Genomic DNA, 22,795 nt, shown 5'->3' on the forward strand with positions numbered 1-22,795 from the left:
ATGTACACTGCCAACATGCACCACTACTAGAAACAAAACCTAGCTCTGAGCACCCTGCTAACCAGGTGGGCAGCATTGGAATCTCTCCTGAGCAGCTGCATAAGTGCCCAGCTTATAGGGAACACCATTCCTGACCTCTAAAGATTTAGCAGTAAGGGCAACGTGTGACTAGTACTTGGTTTGTTTTTTAAAATGATAAACAAAATTATTCAATCACCTCAAATATTTGGAAATGAACAGAAGCCAGGAAATGTGAGATTCTGGTCCCCAAGATAAAAATTTATCTTGCATACCTATTTCAAGATAAAAATTTAAAAGCATCTGCAGTCATACAGAATGCCATATGAGGGTAGTGGGCCAAGTTATGGCTACTGAAGGAACTGAAACTTTGAATTTCTTAATTTTTGTGCATTTCAGAATAATATTTTGCCCCTATGAAGAAGAATCATATCAAAGTACTACAAACAATTATGAGCATGACGTGACTAAGCTTCACAGTACTTCAAGGAAGGTATAGCACACACCTAGGAATACAGGCAGTCCCCGGGTTACGTCAGTCCGACTTAAGTTGGACCCCTAGTTACGAACTGGGGGGGAGCCCCCGCTAGTGCGGGGTGCCTCCCCCCGTCACTGCCTCTGGCGGCATGGGGGGTGCTTCCCCCCAGCAGACCAGGGAGACACGGAGCAGCTTTTCTCGCTGCGGAGAACGCGAGCTGCTCTGCCCCGGGCTTCCTGGAATCAGCCGCTGATCAGTTTCACCAGCGGCTGAATCGGACACGCCTGGGACAGAGCACGACCTACCTGGCAGCACCCCAGCTGCTCTGTCCCAGGCGTGTCCGATTCAGCCGCTGCTGGTCAGTTTCAACAGCGGCTGAATCTGGACGCCAGTTCCGATTTACATACAAATTCAACTTAAGAACAAACCTACGGTCCCTATCTTGTACGTAACCCGGGGACTGCCTGTATTACTATTTTGCACATGACAGAGGCAAAGAGAATTTCACACTTGAATGCTTAGATATGACTGTGGGCATCAAGAATTAAGTATCTATAAATCAGAGGCTAAGGTCAAAATTTTCATAAGATACTAATGATTTTAGGTGCCCAACTTGATAAAAGACAAGGAGTTTCGTAAGTCAGGCACTCACTTTTTTCCGAAATATCAAAACCCTTTAAATTGTCTCAGATTGAAAACCTCAAAATTAAGGACCCAAACTCATAATTTTTTAAAAATCTTGCACTGTGTCTCTAATTGCTAACTCTTTGCCCTGGCCTATACGAGGGAGCTATTTCAAAATAACTCTCCCTTAACTTGGAAATAGTAAATGGAGCATCTACACTACCAAGCCTGTTATTTTGAAATAATGGGCTGGTTATTTAGAAATCTGTATTCCTGCTTTCCTTGGGAATAATGCTTATTTCAAAATAGCATTAATGTGGTTGATTATTTCAAAATAACTACTCCCCAGAGTAATTTGAAATAATTACTCCCCAGTGCTTCCTGGGGCTCTAAGTCAAGGTAGGGTGTCCACAATAACAGAGCCTGCCTGAAACTAATTTCGAGGCTTCCCAGTCATGTGGACATGTTATTTCGGTTTTGTTTTTTCAGGAATTATTAAATCAGTTTTAGTTATTTTGAAATAATTTTCTAGTGTAGACATGCCCTATGGCCTTTTGGTCTAACAATTAGGCAGCATTCCTCCTGTTTTCATTTAAGCTTTCGGTTTTAATGTTACATTTAATATATATTGTACTGAATTTCATTTTGTTTTAGTTCCGCGGTTGTAAAAGTTCGTCTTCAATTTTGTCTGCTACCAAGTTCATTTTGCAATCCCGAAGGGCTTTTATTAAGTCAGCAACCTTAGCTTCCTTTCCTTTCCATTTCTGCCACTCTCGGAGCGACTGCATCAATTGTTCTTGCAAGTTATAAGGATTTGCTATTAGAATTCTGTCAATTTTTGTATCCGAAATTCCTAATTTTCGAATTAGCATTTTCCAGTTCTTTCCAATGTTGTCACATATAACTTCAAAAGCTATTTTCTGCTGATCTGAAAAATAAAATGGCAAAATCCAGTTTATGATGAGGGATATACAGAGACATTTAATATGTACATTTCTATATTAACTCTTACTGTAGAGGTTTGCCCACATTCATATTAAGGACCACAATTGTTGGCAGTAAAGCCACTGGGTGTGTTGAGGATAGTGTAGAAACACCTCAGACCTGGTGGAGTTTTCAGGGGCTTGGCATCACACAGTGACAAACGTTCTCTGAGTAGCAGGGGAGCTGCTGTTACCCCTTCTATAAAAAAAAAAAAAAAAAAAAAAAAAAAAAAAAAATGGTTGCAGCATGCATTCTCTCACTCCCCTCTTTATGACCAGGGCAGCGGGTACTATGTGGAATTCCATGTGGCAGTCTAGAGTCAGGGATAGTACCAGTTCTGGACTCTTCGTTATGGGTGAGTGAGACTCATACAATGCATGGTCCTTTTGAAGAGGGGTGAATTTCATCACAAAATTATTTCCAACTATTTAAAACATTATTAACTGTCTCTTTTTTGGACCTCTGCTCCAAAGTGTTCCTGTGCTACAGTGTTTGAGATTAGATTTAAAGAGTTCCTTGCTTTAAAAAATACCATTTAGCAGTGTGCTATGCTTTTAGTTTGCAAAATAAAAATAAGATGCCTCCACTTACATTTTTCTTTCTCATCTAGATGGTTGACAGCATCACCGTGTCCCCCTTCCATGAACTCCTCTAATTGCATGAGCAGATCTTCTCTTTTAATGGATTTGATCATGACCTGGAGAAAATCTACCTTTTCTCTTGCAATCTCCCGTTGATCCAGGAGAATGGTGAAGAGATCATTGCCAGTTTTGACAGACTCAAGCTTCCTTTTGCCAATTTTGTCCCGGCACAGAAATTTAAGGGCAGAGAGCTCAGTGTCCGATAAGTTCATGGAAAACGAATGCAGCAGAGACAAAAATGGATCCATTTTGGTAAGACCTTTGAAAGAATATCAAGGAAAAAAAAATGTATAAAAAAAAGCATTCCGGAAGTCTTAAAAATGGTCTGCTTTCTATGTACCCAAGAAACATCTTTTTAAAATAAATAGAACTTTATTTTATTAAAGAGACAAGTTCTTAAAAACCAAAGTAAAGCTCCTTGGTATGATTACTGCCCTGGATGGCGATTAACAGCTATTTTCTACAAACATTTTGTACTTTCACTTTCACAATGCACTGTCCTTAACAGTATCTATAATCTTACACTTTCCAATGTTTGGAACAAAATTCAATGTACTTTCTCTTGAAAACCAAATTGTTGTTTTGAATAATATGTAAAGATACGATTTATTTCAGAAGAGTTGCTACTTACTTCCTGGTTTAATCTATGCTGCCCTCGCCCCAAAAGCCTAGCTGCAAAGAAGAAAAACTTCTCTGTGCTGAACTTTATCTTTACACAGATCTGCTAGTCACCGGAAATCACATGAACGAGTGATGCAAGCATTTTTGCCTCAGGGACTGTTCTATTTTCCAGTGAACAGTAGATGGCAATACTACACAGTTAACTATTATCTACCTGGCCCAAGAAAGCTCATCATCTAATAAACCATCTTGTTAGTCTTTAAAGTGCTACATAGTCCTGTATTTTGTTTCAGCTACACCAGACTAACACAGCTACATTTCTATCACTATTCTCTACCTATAGACACACATACCTTTAATACTAGTACTATTGAATAAAGACATAAAAATCTTTAGATCAATAAAAGATCTGTTCAAAATGGTCCTAAGTTATTATGAAAAAGCAAATCAATTCAATTCTATGTTAATTAAAACATCACAGTTAAGAATTCTGTATATACTTAACAAATCCTTCCCCTGAAGGATTGAAATTCATCAAGAGTAAAAACTGATGTTCAAAAATACAAAAAAAAACAAAACAAAAAACCACAACACTCCCAAGCCACAATATAAAAAGTAGTTAGAAGATTTACTCTGAATTATTATGGTAGCTGCATAAAGACTTATTTCACACTGAGGGTATGTCTACACAGCAAAGTTATTTTGAAATAACAGTTGTTATTTCAAAATAACTTTCCTAGCATCTACACAAGCCAGCTGCTATTTAAAAATTAATTCGAAATAGCAGAGCGCTTATTTCGAAATTGGTAAACCTCATTCCATGAGGCATAGTGCCAATTTCGAAATTGCTATTTCGAAATAAGCGCTATGTAGATGCTTATTTTGAAATAGGGGGCCTCCAGCCCTTCCCAGGGTGCCCTGCTGGCCACCCTGGCCACAAGGTAATTTCTGACCTGATGCCCTGCCAGACCAGTTCCGGCTGGCCTTAAATGTGCTTTACCATCCAATCAGTGTGGACGCACTATTTCAAAATGCATTTTGTGTGTAGATGCATTATTTCGAAATAAGATATTTCAAAATAACTATTTTGAAATTAGATTTTCGAAATAACGCTGTAGTGTAGACATACTCTAAGTGTGTCTACACAGCAGGGCTTAATTCAAAATAAGCTATGCAAATTGAACCATTTCAAAATAGCTTATTTCGAAATTGGGAGCGTCTACACAGCTCTTATTTGAAACAGAGAACTCTTCCTCCCACTTCCCTTACTCATCGTACAATGAGGGTTACAGGAGTCAGAGTAAGCAGTCCTCCAACTTGACAGTATTTTGACAGTATTTCGAAATAATGTTGCTGTGTAGATGTACCCTAAAAGAGTGGGACTAGTTTATGCCTGGTGTAACTCCCTTTAAATCAGTGGATTTAGATCATGTTAGCATATTCTTTTAAGCATTCCAATATTAAATCCTAAATAGTAGACTTGTAAGCCTATTTTCACACCCTGTATAGTTCTCAGCATCTAAACTGAGATTGAACAGTGGCATCATATTTAAACCAGACCTCTGAAAGTGTACTTGCATATTAAAGTGTAGGGGTAAGGTTAGGTAAGTTAGAGTAGGCAATTAGGGAGTAAGTCAGAGTGCTTGCTGCTAAGCACATTGTGTCTATTCCATATAGCTTCCTGAAGAGATTAGTGCTCCAGTATTGACAGCAAAGAAAAATAGGTGACCAAGTTTTGAAAATACATGAGGCCACGTTAAACCTTATTTGAGAACTAGCTCCAGTGAGGACTGCATAAAGTTAACAGTTATTTTATGCAATATGATATACACGTAGTTCATCACATGCCTCCTGCTTCAGGAAAAAGGATGATTGCATGTGCATATTTTCCTGCAATCTGAAAACATTTGCAAAGGGCAAGTGTTTAAATAAGTCAAGGGGACATAGGTATAACTACCTCCCCCCCCCCCCCATTTGCTGGAATAGATTCTGATCAAGTTTAACATTTGCAATCATTAATTTATCACTCCGCACATAGAATGACTTATTTTCTTTTTTACAAGAGGAGAACAAATCCCAGCAGTTAAGTGGTGAAATGAGTTTACAAAGGCCACAAAGAGATTCAGTATCACAGCCAGGATCAAAACATAGGAGTCTTTTATTCCTTGTCCCTCATGCTATTAAGCTGCTTCCCTTCCTGGCCAGAAGTCAAAATGTCTGCTCAATGGAGCAGTCAACTCAGCTGCAGGCCATCAATGGGAGCAGCAGCTGCCTGAGGTGTAGTGCCATCCACAGCAACAAATTGATATCAGGTTTTTCTAAGGAGCTATTATCATGAATTTCACTGATCACAAAAAACGAAGCCCAGAATTATGGATACTCTTTGATTGTTAGGAAAATCAGACCCAGCAAATCAATACTTTTGAGCCTATTTTTATACAGGGAAGGGCTGGGAGCTTTACTGAAAACTAAAAGGTAAGTTGAGGTGCCCTGACATTTAGCTTGTGATTGTGTGCCCCTGGGCTTTTGTCATTACTTTGTAAACCAATAGAGAGAGAGAAGTTGTGTGTGTTTGTATTTTGGGGAGAGGGTTCTCTCTTAGTCCCTTTCTCACAGCCTTCAATTTACTAGGCATTGTACACACACAGAAGGTACAATCCTACCCTAATACATTTTCAGTCTCAGAAACACACAACAAAAATTGTCAGTGTCTTTCCCATCTCCAGCTTCATACTCCAGTTTTAGGGAGGACAAAAACCATTTTCTATAACTTAACTGTCTGGCAAAATAGTAAAAAAAAAATCCAGAAAAACAAACCAGCCCAAAATAAATATTCCCATCTCTCGATGGTTCAAGTAAATCCTGCTTTGATCATATCTCCATCTAATCACCAAAAAACAGGATTAATACTGGTACCTTCACCAGTCTCCTCTCTCCTTTGTGCTCCTGATAGAAGGAAGTGAGTGAACTTCCTGTCAGGCAAGAGTTATAAGCAGTCTAATGTATATGCAACAGATCTGCTTAAAGGGCTGCTTCTGCAGGAGCGCCACACACCAGAGGAAGGAAGAATTATCAGGAGTGGGGACATATGGAGAGGTTATGCTAATAATTGGAGGGAATTATCAACACTCATAATGTGGGACATGATAGGACTCACACACTAGGTACTGATGTTCCCAGTTTTCTAAGGGATAGAGTCGGTCTAAATAAATATTTTCTTTCTCATATCCAGATGATTCGTTTAAACAAAAGCATGAGACACCAGAGTTACTGTGGGATGGTGTAGTGAGGTCACGCAGGAAAACTCCACAGCAATTTGAAATACTCAGGTTCAGCATGTAAGGAATTACCAGGCCTAGGGCCTAGTAACTAACAATATAAAGTCTGATTGTACAGAATGAGGCAGCTCAGTTCAGGCTTGGTGATATCATTGCATCAAATTCAAAGCTGAGTATATGCAAAGGCAGTCTAACTTACCATAATTTGCAACTTTTTGGTAGCTCCCTCAGCATGGAAATTAGCCCACCTTAAATTTACATTCACTTAGACATCCATAAATTCAGGGCCAGATTCAGCATTGATATGAGAAGTGTGTAAGTCTGTAAGTATCAGGAGTCCAAACTGGTATCCCTACTGAGGGGCTTAAAGATACAAATCAACATTGTTTAATACTCTGAGGTGCGTCACTGAAATTTAGCACAATGATGGTGCTGCCATTTTTATTGGGCCTGAATGTGATCTGTTAAGTTTAGTCTGACATGTGCACAGTTGAAAAATCTAAGCAGTTTGCTTTCCTATAGCCTTTTGCTTCTGAAGCCAAGAGTCACAGGGTTGAAGGCGGTGTCTGCCTGTGTATAACAAATTGTAACCTTTTCCATGTATAGAATAAAGTTTAACAGAAACTATTTGAAAAGCTCAGATTTCAGTGGCAGCTTCCCAAATATTTAGCTGAGAGTGATCCCGTCACATAATCAAATAATAACAAGTAATCCTGTGGCACCTTAGAGACTAACAAATATATATATATATATAATATCATGAGCTTTTGGGGCAAAACCCACTTCATTAGAGGAGCTGAGCTTGGGACCGCTTGTTTTTAAAGTTACAGACTACCACTGCTACCCCTCTTTGAGATAATCAAATAATGCCTAGGTTTCATAGGCAATATCTTACAAAATCCGACAGAGGGTGCTCAAAGCTTTAGAGAACTTTAAACAGATCTGTGCTTCAGTGTTTCCAGAACAGTACAGCCGGTCCCTGAGTTACGAACGCATCGATTTACAATCGTTCATAGTTACGACCAACTCCCATTAAGCAAGTTACAAACACGATACGTGCTTACAAACAACATGGCCACATTGAAATGAATTGGGTCCGACTTACGAACAAATCGAGTTACGACCAAGTGCTTGGTAAGTAACTTGTTTGTAAGTCGGGGATCGGCTCTATTAGTAAGAGCACCAACTATATCAACTTCTATAAGGTGCCAAGGCATCTGCTACACATTTAAAGAATGCAAAATTTATTCTGTACAGGATTTTGCTCTCTGTCCTATGAGTTGGCTGTTGTTATTTTGTGCTTGTAAATATAGTATAGATGGCACAGCTTAGATGTCTATTGAGAGCCACGTCATTTGTTAACTGGTGCTTTAAAAGTAGTATACCAAGTTATGTGCATTGTACACGAATGGTAGTTAAGTAACACAGATTGCACTATGAAATCGCCTGAGCAAGAATGGTTTTGCTAAGTGGGTGGGTATTGCATAGGGTTGACAGATACTTTCAGGACAAATACCGAACATGACAGGGGGAAAAAAAAAACTGATTGAGCAAAAAAAAGCAAAAAACGGGGAGACCAAAAACACACAAAATCCCCTTGCTCACCATACGCGGCAGGGGAGGAATGTCCCAAGCGGCCTTCTGTCTGAGAAAAACATTTTACATGTCTAGTATTTTCTGGATTTTTTTTGCTGGAAAGAGGACGCAAATACCGGACTGTCCGAGCCAATACCGGACACCTGGCAACCCTATAATTGCACTCCAGGAAGCTTCTTTGTGTAGCCTGGCTTTGGCCCATTTGGCAGGGTTTGCCTCTTTCTGGAATACCTACAGTCTGGTACTCTGTGTACTTATTTCTGTATTCTAATAGCTGAGATCACAGACTCACACAGTGCCTGCTGTGGGAGCTACGGTGTGCCTAATCTAATCTAATGCAGATAACAGTGCTCATTGCCATCGTATTGGAGCTGCTGCATCCAGCTGTAATTATAATGTTTTCTGTATTACTCTCAAACACCATCCCCTGAGGCTGAGGTCAGTGAATCTATATAAACTGGCTAAACAGCCTCATACAAACAGTGTCTTCCATCCCTCTCCTCAGTGACAACATGCCTGTAGCAGGCTTTTAAAATAAGGCCTCTGACTTCTTTTCCAGACCACTCTCTCATCTACGAAAGACTGCTCTTACTTCCCAGGACTGGGAACCAGGGGTACAAAGTATGAAGTATATAATATATATTGCAGTCTCACTGTACACATTTCATCTCTAGCGTTAGTTCTAAGCTATACATCTGTCAATTCATATTTATTTTGCTTGCTTTTGATATGGTGGTCTAAATCAATTTAATACTTTAGCATGGTGCCCTGCTCCCTCATATACCTGGCTTGCTGAGGTGGGAGGACATGGTGATCACTGGATCAATAGTGCCTTATGACTGAGATTACACAGACTATAGGAGAGCTGCTACCAGCTCTATGACCTGACTGTCCTGATCCAAACTAGTGTCCCAGCTGCAGGTGGAGGAGAAAGCCAACAGCCAGCTTCAGAGGTAGAAGCTGGATTCAAACTGGCTGGGACTTGAGGAAAGTTTGTCTCCCTCTAGCTGCTGCTTTGCAGGTGGATAAGTGGCTTTTATGAGATTGGCTGATTATCATAGGAGTGGGAAAATAGGCAAGGATCATGTGGTTTTAATCTTAGCAAACAGGAAGAAAGGGGGCATCCAAAATGATGTGATATTGAAATCTATTGTGTTCCAGGACGGAGTGACAAATCACTTTGCTGGCATCCTTTTCCTGTGGAGCTCAAGGGATCTCCCAAAACACATCCCAGCCAGAAGGAGGCTGTGAAAGAAAGTACCATAAATTAGCAAATATAACCTGCATCCATGTATAACATGGACTCGTGTATTACCCGCGGTTTTTCTATCCTGTGTAAAAAAATATTAATTACTCGCGGATGTATATAACCCGCAGAGGCTTCTGCCGCCTTCATAAAAGATGGTCTTTGATGCCGCGGTGAGAGATCTGGCAGCAGCGGAAGCGCTGCTGCTTGGGCCAGTGCAGCAGCCCTGGGCACTTGAGCAGCAGCACCGAGATGAGGAGGTAGCCGCTCAGCATAGAGAGCAGACATAGGGTGACGGCCATCCTGCTGCCAGTGCTCTGGCTGGCCTGCAGAAGGGAGCCACACTCGCGCCCAGGCCCGCCCTACGCAGCCACAGCCAGGCACCAACCACCCTCCTCCAGGCGGGGGGAACAGAGAGCGCAGCGCAGGCACGCTGGAAGCTCGTCAGGCTCTCCCTGCAGCAGAGCTGACCCAGTTCTAATGGGGTGGGGGCAGGCAGAGTCACTTAGGGGAACTGATGCTCCCGGGGGGACTCCAAGGAGTAAAAATCAACTTGTATAAGACGCGGACATGTATACCCCGCTGGGGGTGTGTGTGGGGGGGGAGGCGGGGGTTTGTAAAAATGTGTATAACCCGCAGTTTATATTAGCTAATTTACAGTAATCTTAATTCTCTGGCCAGAAAAAAAGAGGAAAACATAATTGAAACTGGCAATTGTCAATGCTGAACAAGAGTCAATTAGCAGCTGGAATTTACAGATGAAAATCTTCTATTTAAATAGACTTAAAAAGGTTTGAACGTGGGAGATAAGTTACCTATCAGCTATTTAGCTGAAAGTCAATCTAATATCGTTCTCTTCTAAGGAACTTAGGGGTATCTCAGACAGAAACACTGAAGAATATTGTAGTTAAGGAGAAACAATCACAATCCAGAGGGAAGTAAAAGAACAAGAAAAGTAATGTAACTAGGTAATATCTCATTTCTTTGTTTATATAAGTTAGATGAGCTGAGTTCCATGAAATTTACTGTATTTCCAGGTACTTTTATCTTGTGAGTCTTTTGTATGTGAGACAATGAATGTTCTGCATGGACACTAAATGTGCTATGGTCCTTTCCATTAAAGAAATAGTTTGCCTAGTGTCTTTGGCCAAAACTTACCCTTCTCTATAAGTGTGTGTATTGTTGTGATTGCCATCCACTCTCCAGGTGGTTGCTTTATGAGGAGGAAGTTGTTTTTACACTGTTTGTAAAGCGTTTAAGGATCCTAAAAGGGAGTTGTCCAAGATGAAAGGGACGATTGAAATGTAAAATCATTATGGTCTATGAAAGACTGGAGAAAGGAGTGCCCAGAACCCCAGCAGTTAAAGAAAGCCCACCCCATTTTGCCTGCAACCAATGCCATGCCTGGTAGGGGGAAAAAATGAAGGAGTCTGGCTTAGTTTAGGACTGACTGGTGAGGAAGCAAGACTTGGTTTGGTGGTCTGAAGGCAGGAACCAGAGTCTGCCTGCCAGGAGAGCCAATAGTTTCTCCAGGCCTCTGGGCAAGGTGTTTGTGTGTTTGGTGGTGGGGTGGGGCAGCTTTGTGCTCCCAGAAGGGGTGGGGCTGGGGCAGCCAGTTCTTGGTGCCACCCAGACCACAACAGGTCCACCCTCAGCCCTACATGCTGCCTTTGTGCTTTTGGATCTCCGCACCCTCTGTGTGCTTTGCCCTCTCAATGACGGGTCTGCTGCCCACCCAGCAGCTGCAGGAACAAGTAAGCCCCCACCCTACCCCTCTGGGCAAAAAGTGGGAGAAACCTGAACAAAGGAGAATCTGGACTCTTGGGACCAAACCCCAAACTTAAGGACTTAGAGAGTGGTTCTGAGTTTCTGGGCCAGGAACACAGTGGGGAGGGGATGGCCTTCTTGCATTTGAATGTTTTCCATAACTATTTATTGTCAATGTTTCTCCTACAATAATTAAAAGACATTATATAAGCATTATATATGTAACTATTATGATACATTGCAGTCTACCAAAACCACAATTTTTAATGAAGCCACATATCAAGTTTTACACATGGGGAAATTGAAGTGTAGAGAGACTAAATGACTTGTTCATAATTACATAGTGAGTCAGTGGCAGAGATGGCAATATATTTCAGGAGTCCTGACTGGTAGTCCCCAAAGCTAACATGCTATCACGTAGTGTCTAATGTTGTATGTATTTTTTCCTCTTACTTACGTGTCACTTTCCTCTCAGTTCCCAACCCAATAAACACAGGGGAAAGGAACTACTTAACAGAGCTGAATTATTAATGTCTCTCTCTGTTTATGTAACTTTCCTCTCTCTTCCTATGTTGGAAATATAAAAAAATGTTCCTAAGAGTGGGCCCTAAGTTGGTGTAAAATTTACCTACTAACAGTAAAATAATTCATGGTGATGCACTTTAAACCTCTTTTTTAATAACTCAGTTGTGGGAGCCCAAACAATTAAGTAGGCCCATTGAATTCAGCCTCTGGAATCCTGCTCCAACCTTGCTCAGCAGAAAAGCAGCAAATCTGCTGCTGGGGAACTCTCTGTGACTGCTAAGGATAAGCTTTTCCCTGTGTGAATATTGAAACAGAGAGCTCTTCCAGCTGAACAGGGCTTGCATTGGAGCCATTTGGCGTTATATCCTGTCTTTGGCTGAAGGGGATGCTGTTGAGAAACATTTGTTTTTTCCTGTCAGCACCCAGATAGTCTGCTTATGCACCCATTTCTCAACCTGCTTGTGGACTAGAAAATAAAATCTGGTTCTTCTCCCCCATGGGCTACTAACGCTTCCATTTAACAAAGTGAGTGGATGGTGCTGGCTTCACACTAAGAAAATGGGAAGTAATTCTGAAGGGCACCTCACGCTAGTTTGACGTTAGTGGTGTTTTTGCCACTGACTTCAGAAGAGTTACTCTTGATTGATAGTGATGTATGTAGGAGCAGAATGAGACTTATTGCATTCACAGTAGTGAGCCCAGACACTGACTCATAAGTTAATACCACAAGCTAAGGTACATTTATTTTGTAAGAACAAGTGCCAATGTAGACACCTGGAATTGTTTATTCTAAATATAATCACTGATTAGAGGTGTGACTAAGTACATTTTACTTTTCTCATTAAAAAGAATATGACCATACAGCCCTTTCCCTCTCTCTGTATGAGTCAGTTGGAAGGTGAACATTCTTTTGGAATCTGATTAGAAAGGGAGGTGCCTTGCCTGCCTAAACAGTGTTCTTCAGATAGTCATTTCCTTGAACATTTTGCACAATTCAATGTGGCCAATAAATGACACAGGATGTGACTAGTCCAGTTACTCACAGGAATTCAAAAATAATGAGTAAGAAAGCAGAACCCCACCCTTAGCTACCTCTGAAATATATTCTATTTTTCTATTCTTTAAACAAACCCTTCAATACAGGATGGGTTGATGGTGCAATGTAGGAAGACACGCGACACATGAAAGAAGTGGGAAGTGGGTACAATCAAATATATACATTTTTATTAAAACTATAACAAATAAAATACACTCCAGTATGCCTAAGTGTACCTCAACTGAGTTCATATATTTCACACTTTGGTGAGGGACCTTGTCAAAGGCTTTCTGAAAATCCAAGTATACTATATCTACTGGATCCCCCTTGTCCGCATGTTTGTTAACCCCTTCAAAGAACTCTAAGGCTACGTCTACATTGGCCCCTTTTCCGAAAGGGGCATGTTAATTTCAGAGATTGTAATAGGGAAATCCGCGGGGGATTTAAATATCCCCCGCGGCATTTAAATAAAAATGTCCGCCGCTTTTTTCCGGCTTTTAGAAAAGCCGGAAAAGAGCGTCTACACTGGCCCCGATCCTCCGGAAAAAGATATTTAAATCCCCTGCGGATTTCCCTATTACGATCTCTGAAATTAACATGCCCCTTTCAGAAAAGGGGCCAATGTAGACGAGCCCTAATAGATTAGTAAGACAGGATTTCCCTTTACAGAAACCATGTTGACTTTTGTCCAACAAATTATGTTCTTCTACATGCTTCACAATTTTATTCTTTACTATTGTTTCGACTAATTTGCCCGGTACTGAAGTTAGACTTACCGGTCTGTAATTGCCAGGATCGCCTCTAGAGCCCTTTTTAAATATTGGTGTCATGTTGGCTACCTTCCAGTCATTAGGTACGGAAGCCGATTTAAAGGATAGGTTACAAACCACAGATAATAGCTCAGCAATTTCCCATTTGAGTTCTTTTAGAACCCTTGGATGAATGCCATCCGGTCCCGGAGATTTGTTAACATTAAGTTTTTCTATTTGTTCCAAAACCACCTCTAATGACACTTCAATCCAGGACAGTTCCTCAGATTCATCACCCAAAAAGGATGGTGCAGATTCAGGAATCTCCCCAACGTCCTCAGCCGTGAAGACTGAAGCAAAGAAATCATTTAGTTTCTCCGCAATGGCTTTATCGTCATTGATTGCTCCTTTTATAGCTCGATCATATAGGGGACCCACAGGTTTTTTAGCAGGCTTCCTGCTTCTAATGTACTTAAAAAACATTGTTATTTCTTTTTGAGTTTTTGGCTAGCTGTTCCTCAATCTTTTTTTGCTTTTCTTATTACATTTTTACACTTGATTTGACAGTGTTTATGTTCCTTTCTATTTATCTCACTAGGATTAGACTTCCAATTCTTAAAAGATACCTTTTTGTCCCTCACTCCTTCTTTTACATGGCGGTTAAGCCACGGTGACACTGTTTTAGGTCTCTTGCTATGTTTTTTAATTTGGGGTATACATTTAAGTTGGGCCTCTATTATCGTGTCTTTCAAAAGTTTCCATGCAGCTTTCAGGGATTTGGCTCTAGTCACTGTGCCTTTTAATTTCTGTTTAACTAACCTCCTCATTTTTGTGTAATGGCCCTTTTTGAAATTAAATGCCAGGGTGCTGGACTGCTGAGGTGTTCTTCCCACCACAGGAATGTTGAATGTTATTATATTATGGTCACTGTTCCCAAGCGGTCCTGTAACGGTTATATCCTGGACCTGATCCTGCACTCCACTCAGGACTAAATTGAGAATTGCCTCTCCCCTTGTGGGTTCCTGCACTAGCTGCTCCAAGAAGCAGTCATTTAAGCCATTGAGAAATTTTATCTCCACTTCTCTTCCTGAGGTGACATGTATCCAGTCAATATGGGGGTAATTAAAATCCCCCATTATTATAGAGTTCTCTATTTTGGTAGCCTCTCTAATCTCCCTCAGCATTTCTATGTCAGTATCGCTATCCTGGCCAGGTGGTCGGTAATATATCCCTACTGCTAATTTCTTATTATTGGAGCATGGAATTTCTATCCATAGCGATTCTATGGAACATGTTGATTCACTTAATATTTTTATTTCATTTGATTCTACATTATCTTTCACATACAGTGCCACTCCGCCACCCACCCGGCCTGCTCTATCCTTTCTATATATTTTATATCCCGGTATGATTGTGTCCCACAGATTTTCCTCATTCCACCAGGTTTCAGTGATGCCTATTATGTCTATCTCCTCATTTAATACGAGGTACTCTAGTTCACCCATCTTATTAGTCAGACTCCTAGCATTTGTGTACAAGCACTTTAAAAATTTGCCACTGGTTATTTGTCTGCCCTTCCCTGATGCATTGGATTCCTTTGTATGCGGTTGTTTGTCAGCTCTGGCCAATGGTTTGCCCTCTCCCCTCCTCTCTTTCCGACTACAGCTTAGAGAATCTCTATCAACGGATTCTCCTCTAAGAGAAGTCTCTCTCCGATTTACGTGCATCTCCGCACCAATCGGCTTTCCCCCCATCTCTTAGTTTAAAAACTGCTCTACGGCCTTATTAATGTTTAGTGCCAGCAGTCTGGTTCCACCCTGGTTTAGGTGGAGCCCATCCTTCCTGTATAGGCTCCCCCTCTCCCAAAAGTGTCCCCAGTTCCTAATAAATCTAAACCCCTCTTCCCTACACCATCGTCTCATCCACACATTGAGACTCTGAAGGTCTGCCTGCCTACCTGGCCCTGCGCGTGGAACTGGAAGCATTTCCGAGAATGCCACCATAGAGGTCCTGGATTTCAGTCTCTTTCCTAGCAGCCTAAATTTGGCCTCCCCATTACTACAATGGGTTTTGGATTAGGCCTTAAAAGAGAATGTCAAAAATTAAGAAATATCTTTATGGTGTCCTTTAGGGCTTTTAAAAAATGATATAACTATTTAAATAATAACGCTCCTTCCCTAAGTATAAAATCAAAACAAAAAACCCCACTCTAACTTATTACTATATTAAAATGGCATATTACGTTGAAATCAGGAAAAAATGCAGTTTACATGTGATATTGAGTAAAATGAGCAGCATAATAGTGAATTTTAAGACACAAATAAGGTTAAAAACAAGAGACAACTTCTGACAACGTCACAGGAAAATTAAAATGGTTTCAAATTATCAAAAAGTCAGTGCTTCCTCACCCCCCTCAAGTAAGAAGTAGTCTCAGAGGGTTAACTGTGTTAGTCTGTAACATTAAAAGCAACAAGTAAGCTGCTCATCTGAGGAAGTAGGTTTTGCCCCCAAAAATCTCATGTTTATATATATATGTATATAGTTAGTCTCTAAGGTGCTACAGGATTACTCATTGTTTTCAAATTGTTTATTGTTACTAAAATATCATGCAACAACCAGAAAAGACCATTAGCAGCTACAGCCCCACACATTATTGAAGGGTTAAAAATGAAAGCATATCTGTGCTTTGATTTGAGACTTATTAACCCTCAAGCAATTTAAGTCTGCAAAGTATTTGTAGTGCAGTATCTTAGAAACACAATGACATGGAAATCCAGGAGGTTTAGTCTTGTAATGTCAACAGAATAGGGTGTGTATAATTTCCTCTTCAAACATACAGACAGAATTTATGTATCCTTCCCACAATTTTTGTTAATGAAATACATAGCAATATTTTAAAATGCTACAATTAGATACTTCCTACTCTAATCTTTCCTCCCCTTCAGTCTTCACTTGCTAAATGCACAGTGGACATGGACTTTTCTATTTCACAAATTGTTGTTACGTGTTTTGCATTCAAATTATTATTATTATTCTTTTATATTGCTCCATGGTGAAAACTGGTCTTGCATTTATTAGAGTGGGAATTGAAAGAATATCAGAATGTAGGCTCCTTCATGTTAATTCAGTACTCAGCTAAGAAAGATGTAAGTGCTACCAATCCTCACAAACTGGACTTTAGCCCACACTGTAGCTCAGAATCACATTCAGGTCTTTGCAATTAGTACTATTATTTCTTCTTTACTCCCAACATTCTGGTTTGGAATTAATGCACACTGTTTTTTCCATTTTATCTTTTATGAACAAAATCATTCCCCAGCCGCTATCTAAAAAGTGAAGACACACAATTGCCTCCACTTGCGATAAGAATATAGAGAGCGCTTTCATTAGCTTCAGATAGCTAACTGAATTTTCTTCTCCGTGGCACACCTACCTCCTATTTAGTCACTTCTGAAAGACTAATGACAGAGTCAAACCAACCACCAGTTAAACAGTGTCTTATCAGCTTCTTACAAGATTCCCATCCCCAATCCAAATCTATTATACGAATAATATGAATGGGGGTAGTGCATTTGACAAAGTTAAGGTTTGTTCTTAGCCTACTTGATAAAACATATATAGCACAAAACTCAGGCTGTGCCTTTGTTTGGATAACACACCAGTCCAAGCTCAGTAATAAAAACATACCACACGTTGACTTCAGTGGCCTGGACTAATGTTTCAAGTTAAACACGTACTTTAATGCTTTTCTGAACTAGGGCCTTATAGGATATATTAAGCTCCTAAAAATGAACTATTTAAAGCATGTGCCTATATGCAGTCTAGCCACACTTTTCAATATCCTATATCCCAGAACATTGTATGTTACCTGCTAATTAAATTCTAGGTGCACCAATCAAAGTTAGTTGAACTGCAGATTTTTGGTGCTGAATGGGAGGACTGGCGTGAAAGAATGCTCTGCTTTGCTCTACTAGAAACTCCAATCCAAAGGTTGGAGGACATGAAAATTAAACTGCTAATTCTAATCATGTTGTTACCTGACAGATCGGACAAATGCAATAAGAATATAATCTGTGCAACCCACCCCTTTCATCTGCTCCACTCTTCCACATTCTGAGGTAGGTTAAGCAAAGAGATTTGAGAGAATGATACAGTGCTACTGCTTTAGTTTCGTCCTTTCATACAATAGAATTTTTATCTGCTATTCGAAACACGCATAGTAGCCATGAGTCCAATTTAAACTGTTGGAATGAAACAAATAGTCCTGTAGCACCTCAGAGGCTAACAAAAATATATATAGTATCATGAGCTTTCATGGGCAAAACTCACTTCATCAGATGAGCTGGAAGAGAACAAAGACGCATACATGCTGAATAGCTTCAGCTCTGACTGGTGTGAGTGGGAGTTGCGGGCAATCAGCATCTCACACAAGGTGTTTACAGTCAGTGGCACTGCTACTCTGTAAGGGGTCCTAAGGAGTAGTATTTTGCCCCCCAACACATACTAATAATTAATAGGGCCCCTCCTTTTGAATTGCTCAAGGCCCAAAGCAGTTGCTTTTTTTTATACTTACCCTGGCACTGCTTACAACAGTGTCTATAAAGAGATTTGTTCATGTATAATGGCTGAGAGATCTCTCAGATCTTGTCACTAATGCCCACACAGACAAAGCACAGAGTAAAGAAAACTGTATGTAACAGTAGTACTAAATTTATGCAAACTGTAATGCATTCATTCAACTCATTTTCCATGTCTTGTAAGTCCACCAATACTCATATGTTTTCACACAGGCTGTGGTGATGACAGGAGAATGGAATCTTTCCCACAGTAAAAACTCTTGCATATTTAAATTTATTCTGAATAAATGTTCAAAAAAAATTAAAGCATTTACTTTTCTTAAAAAATGGTTTCCATGAAAGGATTTTTATATAGTCATCTAAGTAGTAATACAGTATTTATGTACAAAATCTCATTTCAAACAATTTGCTGTACAAAAAAAAGCATAACCAGTTATTCTTATGATTTCAGCAAATAATAAAATTTATGACAAATATATACTTTAGGATATAGCTTTACTATTTACAGGAATGTCAGTATTAAGCCAAGAATATTAGATAAATTATTTACAGTTAGAAATTCCTTCAAAGGAAGTTCCATAACAATTATCTTCATAAAAGGTGTCTACCAGTTGGTTTCTTTAGAATGTATAGGTTATTAATCAATTAAATTGAGAATATTTTCTATAAGGTGTATGGGCAAAACTCTACTTGTCTTATTCATGCTAGTGGTTCTGTTTCAGTCAGTGAGCCTGATCTTGCATACAGGTACTACCAGGCATAACGTTTACTCTGTGTGAGAATAAATCAGACAGGATTTGGCCCTATATTATTACAATATCTCAAATTATAATTAAAAATAATGACATTCCTGCAAGTCAAAATATTAAAGAAATAAGTGTTAACAAAATATAAGCCCTTTTATTAATAAACATCTTTGGTTGGATCAATATCTTAAATTAGTTTTTAACAATATTTGGTTATTATAATTCATTTCTTTCCACATAATTTCTCTTCTGGTATTTTTTTGGACAGAGTACAGAAAAGAATCTGAAAGTCATGACGTACTTTATAGTAAAACCAATAAATATTACAAAAAAAGTGGTATTTTTAAAGTTCTATTTTAAATCTTTAAATTACTTTGCTAAGAAAAAAAAATACCCCCTCCACCCATGAATGTCTTTTGATGTTTGGTTTTGTAACAAACCATACAGTAGATAGGCTGAAAAACGTTTGTGTTTAGTTTAGTTTAATTTAATTTATTGTTTAGTTTGCTATTTTCAGTGGAAGTGCAATGGACAAAAGAAGATATTAAAAGAAATCAGGTTAAATGCACCAGTATTATTTAGGAAGTGCCTTTTAATCACTAGACAAACCTTAAACTAAAAATGTGCTGTACATGAAGAGAGTTGCACTGATGGTGTCTAGATATACATCACAGATAAGAATTTTAGATTTATTTTAAGGAAATGTCATATAAACATATTTTAAGACAAAAAAAGGCCTGTAACTTAAATTCTGGTCCTGTAGTTCCAGAGTAGGCAAAACTTCCATTAAGGACAATAGATCATATTCACCCAGAACCTACCCTACCTCTTCCTGACATAATCTCTGGTAGATGTTACTAGTATCAGAAAGTCTGCCATGTTTGGGAGATTGCAACCAAGCAAAGTGTCTGTGATATCCTGTTCATTGCAAAAGAGAGTGGGCTGTAGAGAAGAGCTGATGGGGAAAGGTGGATTCAGTATATCCGTTCAGCAGCGATCGTATCTAGATAATACGTGGGGCAGAGTAAGTTACTGTAGTTCTACATGTGCTCATTAATTCAGGACACTTTTGAAAATACTCCACAGTGCTCTGGCTGCTGGAAAATCCTGTGAAATCGTGCTGCTGCTGTTGCTATGCTGTTACCACTAAGTAATTATCTGAATTACCTCAGTCCCTGGAAAAATCATAGAGGGGCTCCTCAAGGAATCCATTTCGAAACACTTGGAAGAGAGGAAAGTGATCAGGAATAGTCAACATGGATTCACCAAAGGCAAGTTATGCCTGATCAACCGGATTGCTTTCTATGATGAGACAGAACTGGCTCTGTGGATATGGGGAAGGCTGTGGATGTGCTATACGTGATATACATGGACTTTAGCAAGGCTTTTGAAACTGTCTCCCACAGTATTCTTGCCAGCAAGTTAAGGAAATATGGATATATGGATTATAAGGTGGATAGAAATCTGACTAGATCTTTGGGCTCAATGGGTAGTGATCAATGGTACAGTGTCTGGTTGGCAGTCGGTATCAAGTGGACTGCCCCAAGAGTCAGTTCTGGGGCGGATTTGTTCAATATCTTTAATAATGACCTGAATGATGGCATGATGCATACCCTCAGCAAATTCGCGAATGACACTATGCTACGGGGAGAGAGAGATGCTAGAAGGTAGGGATAGAGTCCAGAGTGACTTAGACAAATTGGAGGATTGGGCCAAAAGGAATCTAATGAAGTTCAACAAGAACAAGTGGAGAGTCCTATACTTTGGACGGAATAATCCCAAGCATTGTTACAGGCTGGAGACTGACTGGCTAAGTAGCAGCTCTGTAGAAAAGGACCTGGGGATTACTGTGGATGAAAAGCTGGATATGAGTAACAGTTTGTCCTTATAGCCAAAAAGGCTAATGGCATAGGGGCATTGCTAACAGATCTAGGGAAGTGATTATTCCCCTTTATTTGGCACTGGCAAGGCCACATCTGAAGTACTGCATTCAGTTGTGCCCCTCCCCCACATTACAGAAAGAATGTAGATGCATTGGGAAGAGTTCAGCAATGATTAGGGGACTGGAGCACATGACTTATGAGGAAAGGCTGAGGGATTGTATGATTCCACGAATTCCTAGTTGACTGTGACAAGTCCATGATACAATCTAGGGCACAGGAGCACCTGAACCCACGTGAATCATTCTCCTGAAATGCTTTTGGGGTAAGCAAACAGCTGTCCGTGTGTACAGAGTTGGGATAAAGGTTAACATGTTCTACACTGATTTCATCTTCTCATTATCCTGAGTGGGGAAGTGTCCCAATGGAAGACTCTAGTGCACAGCAGACTCTGCCAGCAGGGTCCCTATGGAGTCTCAGCTGAAAAAAAAAGTTATTCCCCCATCCTTGTCTATGGGGCAAATTTCCCAATGGGATTTACCCTGCTCAAGCTTCAGTGAATATAGCCTAGTGACTCTAATGGGAGTTTTATTTGCCTAGAATCTGCACGGTCAAATCCAAATTACATCCACCAGGGGAGCTGAGTTGCATCTTTTGAAACTGAAAATACCTTAGAAGGTGGATATTGTTTCTCTTCTCCTATGAAAGGAAATGATAGAGCATATTGTAAATCTGGCTTTGCATATATTTTGTAAAGCTGCTCAAAGCCTTTCAGGAACGGACTGCCAAAATATTTTAAATTATTATTATGATTTAAAATGTACTTTTGGTTGTTTCTTAATTAATAAGCTACAGTCAGATTCTCAGATATTTCTAAGTACCTGTGTTTTGTTAACACACATTAACATCCACAGTGTTATCTAACTATGAAATATAAAAAGTCCCTGCTTTACTTAAAAAAAATATCAGAAACAGAATGTGTCCTTCCATGTTTGTAAGAAGAGAACTTCTCATGGAGCTGGAAGCAAAACAGTTGGACATACTTAAACATTCACCCGGTTGTCCATAAATCAAGTCTTGCCCTTTAAGTAATGGCTTGTTTATCAATGGAATGCCTCAACAAAACAAAACTACTCTCCTCTTCTATACGTCAATGTTATATGAATGGCGGGAAGACATGCTCCCAGTCCTTGAGAGCTTGGGGCTGTGGTTGTTACAGTTTTCACCTTTTTTCATGCTCTTTTCTTTCCAGGTTTCTAGCATCTGCAGCTTTCCTTGTTCTTCTTTCATGAAGACCTCTACCATGAGAACTTTCTCTTTGTGAATCTGCTGACTAATGTCCTTGGGAATGTCTGGGATAATCCAGTCCACAAAATCACTCATAAACATGACTAGGTTCTGAAAGATAGATGTTAAGGAAATGTTAGCAAAGTAAAATGGAACGAGAATATACATAGATCTTTAGATTTTTGTTGTAGTTCAGACTTTCTCTGCCTGACTAGCATGAGGAAAGTTCCAAGTATCTGCTATGTAGTTTTGCTGTCACTTTCAGGTGGAGCTGGAGGAAAATAGCAGGATAGGTCTCCCTAACAGATGCAGAACATATACACTAGTGAGGAGAATTGGGATCTTCCTGAGATCTCATTAGTGGTTCCCTCATTCTTCCCTATATCAATTCAGCACTCTGCTTCTGTCCCACACTAGTGAGGCCCCTCCTGATCCTGGCTGTCCAGTGACTCTGTTCACTCTCACTGCCTGCACCATGCTCACACAGTAAGATGGGACAGGCAACCAGACCAAATTTCTACTCAACTTTGGCCGGTCACAATGTCACCCATCCAAATCTGGTGAGCAGGAATCCCAAGGCCGGGAACCCTGTGCAAATGTACTGAGTGCACATTGGTTACTCCAGGTCTGTGCTTAAATCCTTCCTTACTCCTGCAATTGAAGTCACTAGTTTGTGTAAACTTCATGGGGGGTAGGGAGCCGTGTATCCCTGTGCGGGAATCAGCCTGTAGCTGTTCTGTGC

At 39.9% G+C, this 22,795-nt stretch overlaps 2 protein-coding genes across 10 annotated transcripts in view; both read right to left on the reverse strand.

Moving 5' to 3' along the window:
* Nucleotides 1–1,705: 1,705 nt before the first annotated feature.
* Nucleotides 1,706–3,493, reverse strand: FADD (Fas associated via death domain). Its single transcript, XM_006131043.4, has 3 exons — nt 3,377–3,493; nt 2,696–3,004; nt 1,706–2,048 (listed from the first exon to the last, which is right to left on the reverse strand). The coding sequence occupies exons 2-3, from the start codon at nt 2,991–2,993 to the stop codon at nt 1,771–1,773; spliced, it is 576 nt and encodes a 191-aa protein (XP_006131105.2). The 5' UTR covers nt 2,994–3,004; nt 3,377–3,493; the 3' UTR covers nt 1,706–1,770.
* A 14,905-nt stretch (nt 3,494–18,398) lies between these two features.
* The window catches only part of ANO1 (anoctamin 1), a 134,218-nt gene continuing 129,821 nt past the window's right edge, over nt 18,399–22,795 (reverse strand). For all 9 annotated transcript variants that reach the window (XM_014574588.3, XM_025185664.2, XM_014574590.3 and 6 more), the window contains one exon: nt 18,399–22,164. In XM_014574588.3, the coding sequence (XP_014430074.2) occupies nt 21,910–22,164 (255 nt within the window). In that variant the 3' untranslated portion in view covers nt 18,399–21,909. The remainder of the gene's footprint in view (nt 22,165–22,795) is intronic.

Source organism: Pelodiscus sinensis, chromosome 4 (genome assembly GCF_049634645.1).
Source record: "Pelodiscus sinensis isolate JC-2024 chromosome 4, ASM4963464v1, whole genome shotgun sequence".
Classification (NCBI taxonomy): domain Eukaryota; kingdom Metazoa; phylum Chordata; order Testudines; family Trionychidae; genus Pelodiscus; species Pelodiscus sinensis.